This window comes from Corvus hawaiiensis, chromosome 15 (assembly GCF_020740725.1).
Source record: "Corvus hawaiiensis isolate bCorHaw1 chromosome 15, bCorHaw1.pri.cur, whole genome shotgun sequence".
Taxonomy (NCBI): Eukaryota; Metazoa; Chordata; class Aves; order Passeriformes; family Corvidae; genus Corvus; species Corvus hawaiiensis.
In genome coordinates, this window is record NC_063227.1 from 2,687,452 (window position 1) to 2,702,546 (window position 15,095).

Genomic DNA, 15,095 nt, shown 5'->3' on the forward strand with positions numbered 1-15,095 from the left:
GATTTTGGTATCTGATTTAAGAGAGAATTACAGCTCCTATGATATCCCTGTACAGAGCCATGGGCTGGTACTTATTGATTATGAATAGCTGGCAGTGGGGGGTGAAAATGGATGTCCTCTGGTTTTAAGGTAAAATCTTGAAGGGATAACTCTTGCTGTGTCACATGAACTGAGGCTCTCATACATGCAGGACAAATCTTTATCAGCACTTGCAGCTTGTAGAAAGGGTTGCTGCTGTATTTGTTGATGGGTCTGGCTGGAATCCAGCGCTTGGGGCTTTGGGGGCTGCCAACACCTTGCCCACAGGCAGGTGCTGTGGTCAGCCACAGATCCCCTCCCTGGCTCCTACAGGATGCACTTATGGATGCTGGGCTGTGCCTAAAGCCAGCCTGGCTGAGCGCAGTGTGCCAGCTCCCGAGGGGCTTTGGAATCCAGGATCGTCAGGGCAGCGAGGAGAAACCCCAGCAGCTGCATCCTCTGCTCCTTCCCTAGCCTGAACCTGCTGGTTTAAAGCCATGAGGTGGCTCTGACAAGCTGCAGGGATCCCAGTCCATGGCTCCTGCTAAGGGAAAACCTCTCGAAGGAGCTTTGTCTGAGCTTGAGAAGGGCACGAGCTTCTGCTCCCTGTTTTTCGCCCTCGAGCTGGTTCTGCATCTCCCTTTCTGCCTCAAACCCAGCCTCCAGGTCCCACATCAGCAGCCAGCGAGGTCTCCCTCTCCTGGGGAATGACACTCCAGGGCTGAGGTCTGCGCCCTGCTCTAGAAGAAGGGTTGGCTCTGTCCCCATGTCCTGTCCCTGCCCGGCTGTGGGGGACGAGCAGACAAATCACCTCTGCCCCCCTTGGCTGCAGCTGCTGGCTCAGCTTCAGAGGGCTTTTCCTACCCCCTTATCTCCCAGCAGCTGAAATTCCAGCTAAACAAAACCCAGCCACAGACTTATTCAAAACATTTATTAGTGTTTAAGGAAAATAATAGTGTGTGAAAGGTACAGAGCTTTGTCTAAAGCCATATGCATTTTCTTTATTTACAAGCTTATTTGGCTGCAAACTCTACACGAGATAAAACCAGTATGTTTTTCTCCCAGAGATTCGGAATTAAGGACAGTTTGTCTTTTATTTATTTCTTCCTTTTATTTTTTTTTTCCTCCTTTTAGTTCAGCACTGTAAGTTAGGACAGCATTTTCCAGGGTTTACTGCTATCTTTTTTCCTGTAGGCGTTTTGCTTCTCTCGCAGTATTTTCACTCCAGAACAAGGCTCATTCCAGATGCAAAGCATAAAGGAAACATTCATACCTTGGCTTTTAAGCTAAACCTCCTTCATGAACAGCAAGTTCATAAGGAATGTTAATTAAAGCATCATACAGTATCTAAATGGACTTTTTTTTTTTTCTCTCCTTTTTTGTTTTATAAAGAATTAAGGCTATGTAGATGTCACAATAAAATAATCTCAGGTAAAACGCACCCTTATCTGTTAGATATGAAAGAAAGGTTTAACAATAAATAAATGATTTATGCTGTCAATAACATTATGGAACTGTATAAAACTATATTTACGCAGCTTTAAACATAAAAAAACCCATACTAGTGGCATGAATATATACAACACAGGTCATGACATACGTTTAAATTATCATAGCCAGCAGTGTTCTTTTTTTAAACGGGGACACTATAATAAATAGAAATGTAAAATATTTACAATAATAGCATATGTGGAATCAGTAGATGAACACATAAAATCTTCACACACAGAGGAAAAAAAAAAAATGATGCCTTATACAAAAAATCCCTCCCACCCACAGCTTGTCCACCCCCCCTCCCCAATTTTCATTGACTAAACAAGGGGAATACACAATTTTCCCCACAGAACCAAAGAATACAAATAAAACTGTATGCATGCTGAGGTGATATGTTGACTGAGACATTCAAAGATGTAGATCTCTGTTTGGTTCCCATTGATGAATCAAGACCTCTAATGACAGAGGGATCTTATTTTAGTTCAATGCAAGAACATTGGTAGCAAGTTGTTGTTTCTGGTTTGTGTTTGCTTTTTTTTTTTTTTTTTTTTTTTTTTTTTTTTTTTTTTTTTTAAATTTTTTATTGTTTGTTTTTGTGCTAAAATGCTTGGATTGTCTTTTTGGTTTGAGCTTGTTCTTCGTGGTGGTTCTGTGCCACCAAGGGGGAGAGGACACTTGCAGGGAACCCACGGAGGCACACACCAGAAGCCTTCTTAGGGTACCACCAGCAGGTTTTTGGAGCAGAGGAGGTGGCCAAGAGAGTCAGACCCAAACCAAGCTGCTGTGGGACAGCCTGGGTGCCCCAGGGCTGGCAGAGCTGTCACCAGCCCCATGGGGCAGATGCCACACTCACTGCACCATCTCCATGGTCTTTGCTGCTACAGCACCTGGCCTGGTCCCAGCTCTTCCCACTGAAACCAAACGAAAATGTCATGACAGAACTCAGCTAAAATCAGGTGGGATCAAGGCCATGTCTTTAAGCAAAGACCTGGTGATCACGGAGACACCTTTGCAACTCAACTGTCCCCTCTTGCCTCCTACGTGGCTGCTATTTAAAGCAGTGCCTCCAAGTTCTGCGGGTGGATCCCTGCATTAAACCCTGACTGGAGCTATTAGGAGCCGTGCTCACTTAGCAGGAACTGAAATCCGAGTTGGAAATTGTAGCCAAATTCCAACACCCTCTCCTGTTTATGCAGCTCCTTCCCACCATGCAGCAAGACGTACGTTAGTTCACTGGGTACGTTCTGTCTCTGCTGAACCTCCTTCCTGCCCCCACAGCTTTCCTCCCAAACTTTCTAAATGAGAAGGCTCTAATCCCTGGTGTGATTTCCACTTTCTAAGAAAAACTCCCTTTTTTCTCTAGAGGAAGCTGAGAGCTCACCCTCCTGTCCCTGTGGGTGCTGTAGCCTCCACTTCCAGTACAATATCTGGGAATAAAGGATTGCAGAGCTGCAACCTGAGAATTACAATTGCATAGGGGGTAGGAGAGATATGGCCAAACAACCTCGTTCACACTTGAAACTGCTTAAAGACAATAAGCTCTTGACACTCTTCACCTTTACTAACTCGCTCTGTGGAGATTGGTCGTCGTCACCTGCACAAGAATTAAAAAACCCAAGTCAATCCCCTCTCCTTGTCTTTGGCATTTGGATAAACCAAGCTATAGGCAGGTTAGAGTGGGGCTCCACATCCCAGCAAACCACACCACACCTGCTAAGGAGAGACAGGCTTCTGATGGGCCTTCAGTGCAGCCCTAATAACTAAATATATGGGGATATATAGGGTCCTTTGCTGTCTGAGCCCACACCTGCCCCTTTAGGCTTGGGCTGTAAGGGTGGAAGACCTGTATCGCTGAGGGGGCAGATGGAAGCAGAGAATATGCACAGGGTTTTCAGAGGTCCACGAGAATACTTCTGGGGGTCCTTCACCCTGTGCAAGTCTTAACAGTCACGTTGCCTTGTCTGGAAGCTGATTACCTGCCTGGGAAGTGACTGGATATGGTTCTGTGATCAGCAAGTGTCAAGTGATGCAGTGGTTAAAAAACTAACAGGGGGCACTTAAAACCAGGCAGCGTCACCCAGGTGGGAACAATGGCTCAGAAGTTACTTCAGAGAAAGTGGTGGAGCTCCAGACCACACGGTTCCTGTGCCAGAGACGGGGCAGCTACTTCATTAGAGAGCTTCACATAGAGAGCCCTGAGCTCTGGCGTTCCCAGCCACAGGCAGAAACCAAATCCCCCTGGAATTTAGCCATCTGCTGTAAGGCTGTGCCCTAAACCTTTGGAGGTGCTAAGCCACAAGCAGCCACATGCAGTCTGGCAGAGCCCGCTTGGAACCTTCTCCCCTGCCAAGGAGACCAAGGGAAAAAAACAAAACAAAACAAACCCCAAAACCAAACCCCAAACCCAACCCAACAACCCCCAAACAAGATCCTAAATTTCAGATGATGTCCGTTTCATAAAAAAGGGGGAAAGAATTTAGCTGGAGACATTTTGCCACCCGAGTGTCGAGTTTGCTGGATCGATAACCCATTGCCACTGCTCTCCCTTTGCTACTATATACACACTGATGCCGAGGTCCATAGATATCTTGCAATGCCCTGTGCTTGACCTCTGAATGGGAAATGCTTTGGAATGTCCATAGACGGGAGGATGGAACTCAAGGGAGGAGGTTTCTGGGGGAGGGCGGGGGGGAAGGGGGAGCTGGTGCCTTTTTTCACCTCCGGATGTCAGAGAAGTCGGACAGTTCGTCTGCCCGGTCCAGGATCCCGTGGGCCCCTTTGGGACTGTGGCCCCCAGCTTTGACCCGGGCGTTGGAGTGGCCCTTGGTACCTCTCTCTCCCTTGGCTGCTCGTGAGCTCTCCCTGTGCTCGGGCTCGGCGTGGGCCACCATGTCCCCACGGCCAGCACCGGCCCTGCTGCCTTCCCCCGCCTTCTTCTCGGCTCCCAGGACGGCGTCTCCGTGCACGGCCGAGGTGCAGAAGCTCAGGATGGAGCAGAGACTTCCCCAGTTCTGTTCACACTGGGCCTGGACGCTCCTCGTTATTGCCTTTTTCACCTCCTCGCCACAGGTGAGCAGGATGTTCACTAGGTCAACGTAAGGCCTGGAGGTAAAGGGAACAGTGAGAGGAGAGTCAAAAACCATCCAAGGGAATCAGTGAAGAATCTGCCTCAGCCTCCCTGGGCACAGCAAATCCAGTGGTGTGAGCCCCTGGCACCCCCTGACTCAGCAGCAATTCTGCACCATGTCAGTTATGTAAAATCCCATCTTCTGATCAGCTATTTCGCTGCAGGAAATGCACAGTGGCATCCTGTCAAAGCCTCTCTGGATTCATCGTGCTTGCTCTCCCCCTGGAGATAGTCTGGGACAACTGGTATGTTCACCAGAGGAACAGATGAGGTCTTGCTTGGCAAGTGAAAGAGCCATCTCACAATTTCTGTCTCCAACTCTTTCCATACCCTTCCATCTTTAATACTCAGGACACTTGCTTCTGTCCAGAGCCATCAGCTTCACCAAACAGGCTCTGGGTGAATGGTAGGTACAGAGCCTTCGCCAGCCACCAGTCTGCAAGAGGGAGGCATTTTCTCACCTCTACAAAAGCAATAAATACTCAGCTAGAGATTCTCTGGCTTTCCTCATCATTTCTGGAGCACTGGGTGTTGATCTCCATCACAGGCAAGATCCTATCTGGACTCAGGATCTGCCTGAACAGAGCTCAGACACATGGAATCCACTTCGGTGGCACTTTTTCTTCCCACACCAAGTTTTATTTCTTCATTTCCTTACAGAGCTTTCAGCATCTTTTCCCAGTCAAACAAGGCCTCGAAATATGCCCTGGCTCAATCCCCTCTGTGCTTCCCACCTACCCCTGAGTGTCCCCAAGGCACCAGCAGCTCGAGCACGGCACTTGGGCTTCTCAGGCACAGGTCACCGAGTGCAGCAATTTTAAAATAGTTGTGGTCACAAGTTTTGTGGGTCAATATTGATGTTGTCTATTGACACAACTGCTCAGCTGCTTGCAGGCCCAGAAGGACGTGCTTAAAAATCTTCCACAGCAGGAACCATCCACAGCACAAGTGGAAAAGTGCCCGGGGGGTCAGCAGTCATGGCTGTGTGGGGTGGGTGGTGGGGATGGACCTCCTGGGCACCCCATCCACCAGCTCTGGTGGCTGTGGACAAGCTTAAATCTCTTCTTATTAACTTAAGTCAGAAGAAATGAGGAAAAGCAACAGATTATGAACAGTGCCTGACTTTACCCAACTGCTTAAACTCATTTTGAATCGCTAATCTTGGAGAGCCACCTATTCCCCTATCTCAAAGTATCAACAATCCATAGTTGGATTGTTCCTGCTGCTCAAAAAAAAAAAAAAAAAACCAACAAAAAAGTTACTTGGAATGCAGCAGGGACCAATCTGCCAAGGCCTGTCACCACTTCCACCATAGCAAATCAGCCTGACCCCCACAGCTGACTCAGGAGGAGGCTTTGCCGCCTGACCGTGTTCCGAACACTCATCGGGAGAGAACAGTCAGAACAAAACAGAGAACAAGCCTGAGAGCTGCCACTTGCTTCTCTGCTCTTAGGTTTTTGTTCTAAATGTAAAGTAGGAGATAAGAGAGAGCTGAGCACGTTGCATACAAAGTGGTCCAGCAAAAGGGTATAAAACGCCCCCCCCCCCCCCCCCCCCCCAAAGAAATGAGTTCTTAAAATTGGGCAAAACCTTTGCAGAAATCTTTGTAAGAAAAAAGGTTGCTGGTATGACTAAAAAGTGGCTCAGCTGCCAAATATTTCAGGTATTCAGAGCCTGCCAGAGCCCTGTGCATTAATACCAGCCCATTTCTCCTTGCCTGTTTTACTTTCTGCATTTCAGCTGGCCTGACCAGAGTACCTGAACTGAGCACAAGGCTGCAAGTCAGCAGACGTGATTTTATTTCCAGCTCTGCCACACTTGCCTATTGATCTCGAACAAGTTCCTTAGTTCAAGAGCTTCAGAGATGGCCTCTAAATTTAGGGGAGGGGAGGAGGCTGGCTGGTTCTATTTGGGGAGTCCCGCATAGGAGAGCCGAGCTCCCACTCTGGGAGATGCTGGAGCGTAGGAAGCGCTAAATGAGATCATGCAAATTATAGGTGTTCAGCTGAATGACCCTCTCTTCTCAACCAACAACCCCCAGTTCAGTTCCCCAGAAATAAGCAGCTGCTTCTGAGCATTCCTGCTTGAGCCCGTTCATAAAATAAGGGATAACTCATTCCTCTTTGGACAGGTTTTTGGCTCACACAGTTCTTTTCATCCCCAATGATGGGGGGGGGGGTTAATTGGTGCCAAGTACCCAATTTATAGCTGCTGACACAGCCCAGGCAGTGCCCAGAGAGGTGCTGCTGGGCAGGATGGAGCCTTGCTGCCCTTCTCCCCCAGCCGGCAGGATGCTGCCCATGGCCCTGGGCACAGCAGCTCTGCCCCCAGCCATGCCTTTGATCCCAGCCTCAGGAATGTCCAGGGAAAGGGCCTTGCTTTCAGGCCACCATGTCCAGCTTGAACAAACCACAGCATAGGATTTATGTGACTAAACTGGCACTGAAGCATCTCTCTGTGACTGCAGCTGAAGTATTGGGGGGGGGGGGGGGGGGTTGGTTTTCAGCACTAAGGCAATCAGAGCACAGCTCCTTTGGATAGTGAGGAAAATAAATGCAAGGCTAAAATTCCCAAAGAAGTGATTCTGTAAAAAAATTTGTCTGTCATGACTGCTGGGATTTGGAGTTTCTGTGCTAATATCAAGGCACAGAGGTGTGGTAGGAAGATGCTCTAAGGTTAAGCCTGATGCCAGGCTTTGGCTCAGCCTTCTTGTTTCAGGAGTGAGACGTTCACCTGCAAGAAAAACAGGCTCTGATTTTTGCATCTGTGCACAAAGAGTCAGTACAAACAGCTTGTGCTTGGTTTGTTGCTGTCATGTAGCAGCTTTGATCAATTCCAAGTAGGATTTGTGCCTGCCATTCCTTGGAGGACAGCTGTGCTCCCAGTCAGGGGAATGAAGTCCTCAAAAATCTGACTTGTGCCTTCATTTTGTACAACCCCATGTTTTATTAAAAAGCATCTGAGATTAATAAAGAGTAAGATGAATGGGAGATTACCTGGGGGACTGCAGCTCTTTCAGGGACAATTAACTACAAGACATTTCAAAGTATGTATTTAAAGAAGAAATTATCATCTTGCTGACAACTTTGCATAAACCTTCTTTCCCCTTCTCTAGCTGTCACCTCTAACAGGATACTGGGGCCAAAATGATGCCTTTGAGCTCAGAAAGCAAAAAAACCATTGAGAGATGCCTGTGGAAGTGGCAGACACTGAGGGAGTATTTGCCAGAGCACCAAGGGGACTGGCAGATCCAACTTCAACCCATTTCACCTCCTTCCACACATCTCACCCTTTGTACATCTCACCCTTTGTACACAAACTTCAAGGGGCCCTGCAAAGAAAGCTTTACCTTGGTGTTGTACATGAGAAAACAAGAGGTGCTTAAGGCCAGAAGGAGGTGAAACAGCTCTTGGGCAGATGCACAGCCCACTGGCACTCCTGGAAGGAGCTCCCACGCTCTGACTGCACCAGCACGGAGGCACTTACTCATGCTGCAGCAGGTCTTTGAAGTGAATCATCTCCACAATGACCTGGACGTTCTCCTTGGCAGCAGAGCAGAGGTCATGCTTCAGGTAGCACTCCCGCTGTAACTGGAACACCATCTCTTTAATGGCAGGGCACTTACGGCTGATGCAGCTGAATTTATGCCTCAAGGCATGAGCCTTACACTTCAGAGCATCTTTAATGAAGGATTTTCCCTGAGAAGGAAAGAAATGGAGTAGGTCTGTATTTTTGTCCATTAAGCACAGCAGCTGATTTATGCCCAGCCAGCTGCTTCTCTGCAGGACAATGTCAAGGGTTATTACAGTGCTAAGGGTATCACTTAATGGCTTTCCCCTTCTTCTCTGTTTCTCTGCCCTTAAAGACCATGCCACGTTACCCAGCTTTGCTATCCCAGTAGACCTGAAACACCCAGAGCTTCCTCACTGGTACTTTGAGGTTTCCTCTGCCCCAACAGCTGAACGCCCAACGAGGGAAAGAGCAAAAGTGAGCACCTTGAAGTAATTCAGTGCTGGAGTTACTGGGTTAATTTGCTTCCAGGGTGGCAGAACAACAGGTTCACACAAAGGAAGGGCATCCTCCCGTGGCTGAGCTCCTCAGGACCACAAGCAGGTACCCATTCAGTAACTGTAGGGTTTATTTTTTTCACTTTAAAAGTAGTTTACAAACTCAGAGACACGATCTATATGCACCTGCCCTATTCCCCATCCATCAGTATTTTCTTCCTCAGAGAGGGACTCAAATCAGCATTAATAATAATAATCATAATCTTACAGCGTCTTCATGCCTGTTGCAAGAAATTCTAAGTAAGATTAGGAAAATCAAATCAAGAAGCTAAAAAATAAGGTGGAGGAAAGCTGTTTTAGCAGCATCTCTTTAACCACTGTTTGGGATTCCTTCACTCAGTTGCTTGGTGGGCATCAAACCCATCCCTTCCTTTCCTCTTTTATCGGATTCTGGAGCTGCAGCTCTGCTCAGACTCCCTTTACTTTGCTGAGCAATAGGCCCATGGAAGCTCCCTGCACTGCCTCCACCTTTTCATCAGCCTCAGATTCTTCTACACAGGTGCTCCACAAAGACCAAATCCTTGCTCCCCTTTATCCCAAGGGTGCACAGGCCCAGCTCCACTGACACTAAATGAGATTCACCCAGACCTGCAAGCAGATGTTGTCCCCAAATTGTTTCAAGCCAGAAATGTTTCGTGCTGATCAAAGAGCTGCTTCAGTCGTCATCCCTATTTCCCAAACTAAAGGCACTCTCTTGCCCTTCCCTTCAGGAACAAACAAAACACAGCACAGTAGGCAAACAGGGATGAAAAAGAGAATTCTTATATAAACCCAAACTGACAAATTCTCAGGTTTCAGAGCAGAGAAGAGAAAATGGCCAATGTTAGTCTTGTCATTTAATGCAGCTTGAAATCACTGGAGATGATACAGAGAGGAGCTGTGAAAAGCCATGTCACAGCAGAGGCTGAAGTCACCTTCATGTTAAACAAAGCTCCAGGGGTTTCAATCTTTGCCTGGACGTGAAACAGGCTGGATTTGATGAGCTGTATCTGGGGATCTGGCACCCATGGCTACTCTCAGCCTCCACAAGCACCATTCCCTGCCTTCCCAACTTTCCTTCTCTACTTCTTTGGTCAACTCTCTTCGCAGGCAGAAATATTGCGCAAAAATAAACGAGTGTTTTCTGGAAGCCACTTGGAAATGAAGTCGAAGGTTTTCAGATACCCACAAAAGCAGCGAGTCCCATTTTAATGAGTAACCAGGCCCTTCCTACATCCTTGAGCGTTTGAACCTAAAGCTCCAGCCCTTCAAAAGTGCTCCCTACTGGGCAGTCCCACCACCCCTCATGGGACAGGCTGGATCCTGAGGGCAGCTCTACTTTGTGCCACGCTTTTGGCAGTGCCATGTAGCTGGTGCTTTCAGTCAAGTTATTCTGTAAACTGCCTGGTCAAGCCAAATGCCGCTGGCCCGTCAGAATGTTCCCTTCCCTCCACACTGAAATGGGAGAGGAGGTTTACAAGACATAATAACAGGATGTCTCAATGATGCATAAATGGTCTGGGGAGAAAATGAAGGAGACAAACTTAATAGCACATACCATGGAAGTAACGTATTTTAACTTCAGTGCTCGAACCGAGGCTTGTTTGAGTACAGCAGCTTTAGGGGGTTGTGTGGGCTGGTTGAGTGCAAGTCTTGAGGGCCAACTTTAGTAAACTGCCTGTTGGGAAATCCTGAGATAATTCTAAATGAATTGGGAGCCCAAGCTGCATCTCAGAGCCGGCTTTGAACAAACATGGTGTAGAGGCTTCAGCCACCCAGTGTTTCTTAAAACCATGTTTGGCTCCATGAAGTGCTCTGCTGGAGTTATCCTGGGTACAGTAGGTGGAAGGGATCCAGGGAGCTGCAGCCTGTCTCCTGGGACAGGTTGCACACCGCTGCTTTATTACTGCCCTGAGGTCCTGATTCTGGACCTTCCAACAGAAAAATTCCTCCTAGTGAATTAGTAAATCACAGCTAAAGTAGACTCGCTCTGGGAATTTTTTTGTGCAAAGAGGTGTTAAGGAACTGCAGTACGTGCCATGTGTGTGTCAGAAGCAAGCAGACAGGTAGGACATTTCCCCGTGTTACCTGGGCATCGAATTTTCCAGCGTTGTGCAGGAATGTCATGCAGATCTCGTGTAAGCCTCGGATCTCGCAAGAATTGTTCTCAAAGCATTCAAACACTCCGCATCCCACATCGCCAGCATTTACCAGGCAGTGCTGGATTTCAGCTAAAACGAGCATTGGTTAGAGTTAATTTGAAGAACTCTTCATGGAAAAACTGGTGGTGGGTAGGGGGGAGAGAGTTGTTTTGCTACCAGCATCAGTTTGAGAGAAAAATGCGTGACAATGGTTAATTGTACCCGCAGCGTGCCCGTTTTTTGCAGGAATTAGGCCAAAACTTGGGTGTATTACGTTATGAAAGTGATATCCAAGAAGTAAATGCCAAATCCACTATGCTTACGTCAAGCTATTTCACTTGAGAACTGTCTCATGCTCTTGAATTCCTCAGGAGCAAAGGACAGGCATGAGTTTTGCTCTCTGGCTTGTGCAAAGCCCCCCCAGAAAATTCAAGTGCTAAAACGAGAAGCCCAGGACCCAGCCAGCCGAAATTTTTCATTTTTGGTACTTTGAGCAAGTTTCTGGCCATTCAGCACAATGTTTTTTACAGACCACCGGGTTTTGCCTGTCAGGATGTCTGTCAAGTTAATGGTAAAACTCCCACTGATACATAAAGTCCTTTGCACCAAGTGTTGGACAAAAATGCAACTGTGTGCTCAGCTATGCACAAATCAATAGATTTATATTTACATATGTAGTACATAAAAGAGATGTACTGGAGCTAGCTGTTGCACATGTGTTTATTCTGCTCTTTCAGATGTTATGTAATACTGCAAAAAATGCTGTCTAATACTCACTTTCAAAAAAAAAAACAACCCAAAAAAACCGAAAAAACAACCCCACCAACCCAAAAATCTAATTCTTAACATGACAGCATCTGGTCCTTTAAAAAAAAATGGATGTAGTAGTACTGCCAGAGGGAAGGTGGTTGCTGAAAAAGCCTGGGGATAAAGTTAAACAGGGGCAGCTTTTAGACCAGAACTGAGGATGCTAAGAATTCCTGTACTCTGTGCCCTGTGGTACCTTTAATTAAAGTTCGCCCTTGGGAGCCAGCCTAATCCCCCTCGAACCGCAGCGTGTTTCAGCCATCCCCAGCCTCCCCCTCTGCCATGCGGTCCATTTGCAAGTCTTTACAGCAACTTTCGGTCTAATTTCCACCCGCTGCAAGGCACAGAGAGGAGCCGCGGATGTAAATGCGGAGCCTGCCGGAGTTCTCACGACCCCCCCATCAGCTCAAACCCAAATCACTGCCGCCGCACTTTTTTTTCCCCCTTCTACCCGCCCTGAAAGCGCATCTGGGGGTGGCACAGGGGAGCCCCGGGGTGGGATCCAGGGATTGTCTGAGCCACAGGCGGAAAGCTGCGCAAACACACCCGCACGGGGGGGGGGGGAGAAAAGGGGCACTGGAGCCCTTTGTGGAGCGCTGCGGAGCGCGGAGCCGGGCGCTTTCGGGGCCGGGAGCGCGGCTGTGGTGCTTGTGTTGGCATCCGGATGCAAACCCTTTGCCGGATCACATGTCCTGGCTCCAGCGTGCTGAGAACTGCACAGTGCCGTGATTCACATGTGGCAGTCCCTAATGGGCATTCGTGCATTCCTGCTCGTGTGTGTTTAAACACGTCTCGCAGCACGGAGAGTGTTAAAAAAAAAAAAAAAGAAAAAAAGGGAAAAGGGAGAAAAGGAGGAGGGGGGGGATGAAGGAGGGGGGGAAGGGAAGCGTCTGGATCCCGCGCTCTCTCTTTGCACGGCTGGGAAGCGATCCAGCGAAGTGCACGCCCCAGCTCTCTCTTCCTAGGCAGATAATACCCGGGGGAGGGAGCGCGGGGGGCGGGAGAGGAGGAGAGAAACCCCCGGCCCGTTGCATCATTGCACGGCTCCCTCCGGAGGGGGCAGAGCACCGGTCATCCCTCGGCCCTCCCGGCTGCCCCCGGCCCTCGACCCGGTTCCAAGCGCTGCGCCGAGAAACTTTCTCCTCCCCGGGCTCGCAGCATCTCCGCGGGGCTCCGGCCACCCCGGGGCCGCGGCGAGCCCGGCGTGGGGCCGCGGCTGTGCACGGGCAACACGTGCTTGGCAGAGCCGGGCTTTAAAGGTAATTAGCAGCGAGCTCCGATTTCCTGCGATGATTTACGCCTGGCAGTCGGACACCGAAATAAAACGCCTGTCATAACTCAACGCGGCTGCAGCAGCAGAAGCAGTAGCAGCAGCGAGGGGAGGGGGTACACGCAGAGGCCAGCCCGGTGCCCCCCCGCCGTACCTGTGTTCTGCAGGGACAGGCGCCCCTTCTGCTGCGGGGTCCTGTCCTGCGGCCCCTCCGGCGGGTGCGTGGCCTCAGTGCCCGCGGCCGCCCGGGCGCTGGCCAGCAGCAGGGCCAGGGCCACCAGCTTTCCGCCGAGCTCCGCGCACATGGTCGCGCCTTCCCCCCGCCGCCGCCGCCGCCGCGTCCTCCCCCGCGGGGTGCCGCACCCGGGCCCAGCGCGCTGCTCGCCGCGGCCCCGCGAACCGCATGTGCCCGGCGCGGCGGCGAGCGCGGAGTGGCGGCGGCGGTGCCGGAGGGAGCCTCAAATATCCCCGCCGAGCCCCGGTGTCACTCGCATGAGGGAGCCGAGCAGGTGTCGCTCCGCGCCGCGGCCAATGGCAGCCGCCGCCCCGCTCCGCCCGCCCGCCGGGGGCCGGCCCTGCCCCGCCGGCAGGTTGCAGCCGCCCGCCCCCCGCCCCGCCCGCGCCGCGCCGGGGGATGGGGGTGCGGGGGGCAGCGGGCACCCGCCGGGGCGGGGGGGGGGAGAGATAGGGAAAAAAAAATTGTGTTAAAAAAAGAGGTGAAAAAGCGGGATTTTGACACGCTTTGGAGGGAGGAGGCAGAGAGCGGGCGGTCCCCCCACCCCCTCCGCGGGCAACTTCGGGGTGCTCCAGCCGCTGCTGGCCTTGTGCGGGGAGCAGCGGGGTGCCCGTGCCGGGAGCCGGCTGCCAGTGCCGGCCGTCCTGCGGCACTGCCGCCTCATGGCAAGACTTGATCTAAAAGAAAAAAAAAAAAAAAAAATCCGTCTCCGAAGCAGCTATTGCAATGACTTTCTTGGAAACCCTCCACTCCCTCTTTTTTTTTCCCCCACCCTGGGATTTTGTACCATTTGCTGCGAGGGGATTTGGGCCAAATACATCACTTGAGAGGGGGGAGAGTGATACCCTGGGTGCAGAGCCGGATGGGCGAACAGGGACGGGCGCTGCTTTCCCGGGGGGAGAACCCCCCTAGACCTCCGCCACCGTGGGAAGAGCATCACCCTTGCAACCCCCCCAGCCAGCTCTGGCTGCTGCCTTTTGTCCGGTAGCTGAAGCGGGGTGGGGGGGACACACACACACACAACCCAGGACGACGTAGGAAAATCCGTAGCAGGTGATGAGAAGTGCCGCGCTGGCTGGGGAGGGGCGAGCGTGTCTCCCCTTGCCCTGCCGTAATGCACATCAGATGTTTCATCAGACCCCGCAGGCCCCATGCGGTCCTGCGCCCCCCTCCCTTGCAGCCCCCGAGCCCCCGGCAGTGCCGGGACGCGCTGTGCCGTGCCGGGGGCGGGGGTCCCGCCGGGGGGGGCGCAGCCAGGAATGTCTCCAGCTGCTGCTGCCGCCCGCTTCCTCACAGCTGTCAAAATGCACTTGAGGAAATCCACTCACACCTCCCCGAGCAAGGGTCTCCTCGGCGGGACGTGACACCGCGCCGCAGGACCATGGCTCCACGGCTACGCACCAGCAGGCACGTCCTGACACCCCCTCGCAGCCCCCAGCCAGCCCCGCTCGCCTCGGCCTTCCCTGGTTTTGTCTCAGGCCCGCGGGTTTGTGTGCTGGGGCTGAGCCGTGAGAAGTTTTATTCGATTTTTTTTTTTTTTTTTTTATCCTTCCGGAGGGTTTGACATCGCAACGTCTTTTTAAGGTTGAAATTCTTAACGGTGGTGCCAAGCTCGTGTGGAAATTCCCTTTTATCAGCATGCTGCTGCCTTCGGAACTGCAACTTGCAGCTTTCCTCTAAGGAGTTGGCTGTGCCAGCGCAGATGTCTGCAAAGCCCCCGTGCCCCTGGGATGGGCTCTGCCCTTTCTGACAGCAGGGCTGTTAAAGGAATAGGTTTTTCTTCTTCATTCAAGGTTAACCTCACCCGGAGTGCCTGGCCCTTCTTTTGTCCTTGTGCTCTTACTATTTATACTGCTGAAGAGTTTTGCTATTTAATTACCTTTGCTAGGTCTAACTTAGTTCGAGTGTTCAAAGAGCAGGGGCTGAATGAGCTGAACTCGGGCAGGAGAATTTAGGG

General features: G+C 50.8%; 1 protein-coding gene across 1 annotated transcript; it reads right to left on the reverse strand.

Annotated features, from left to right (window-relative positions):
• Window positions 1–934: 934 nt before the first annotated feature.
• Window positions 935–13,399, reverse strand: STC2 (stanniocalcin 2). Its single transcript, XM_048320182.1, has 4 exons — window positions 13,058–13,399; window positions 10,774–10,916; window positions 8,126–8,337; window positions 935–4,614 (listed from the first exon to the last, which is right to left on the reverse strand). Exons 1-4 carry the CDS (start codon window positions 13,206–13,208, stop codon window positions 4,227–4,229), a joined length of 894 nt encoding a protein of 297 aa, XP_048176139.1. The 5' UTR covers window positions 13,209–13,399; the 3' UTR covers window positions 935–4,226.
• Window positions 13,400–15,095: the final 1,696 nt, after the last annotated feature.

Coding starts and splice junctions, on each gene's coding strand:
- STC2 (XM_048320182.1), bottom strand. CDS start 13,208: ATGTGCGCGGAGCTCGGCGGAAAGCTGGTGGCCCTGGCCCTGCTGCTG. Junction 10,917..13,057: donor CCTGTCCCTGCAGAACACAG/GTACGGCGGGGG, acceptor TGCTCGTTTTAG/CTGAAATCCAGCACTGCCTG. Junction 4,615..8,125: donor AAAGACCTGCTGCAGCATGA/GTAAGTGCCTCC, acceptor CTTTACCTCCAG/GCCTTACGTTGACCTAGTGA.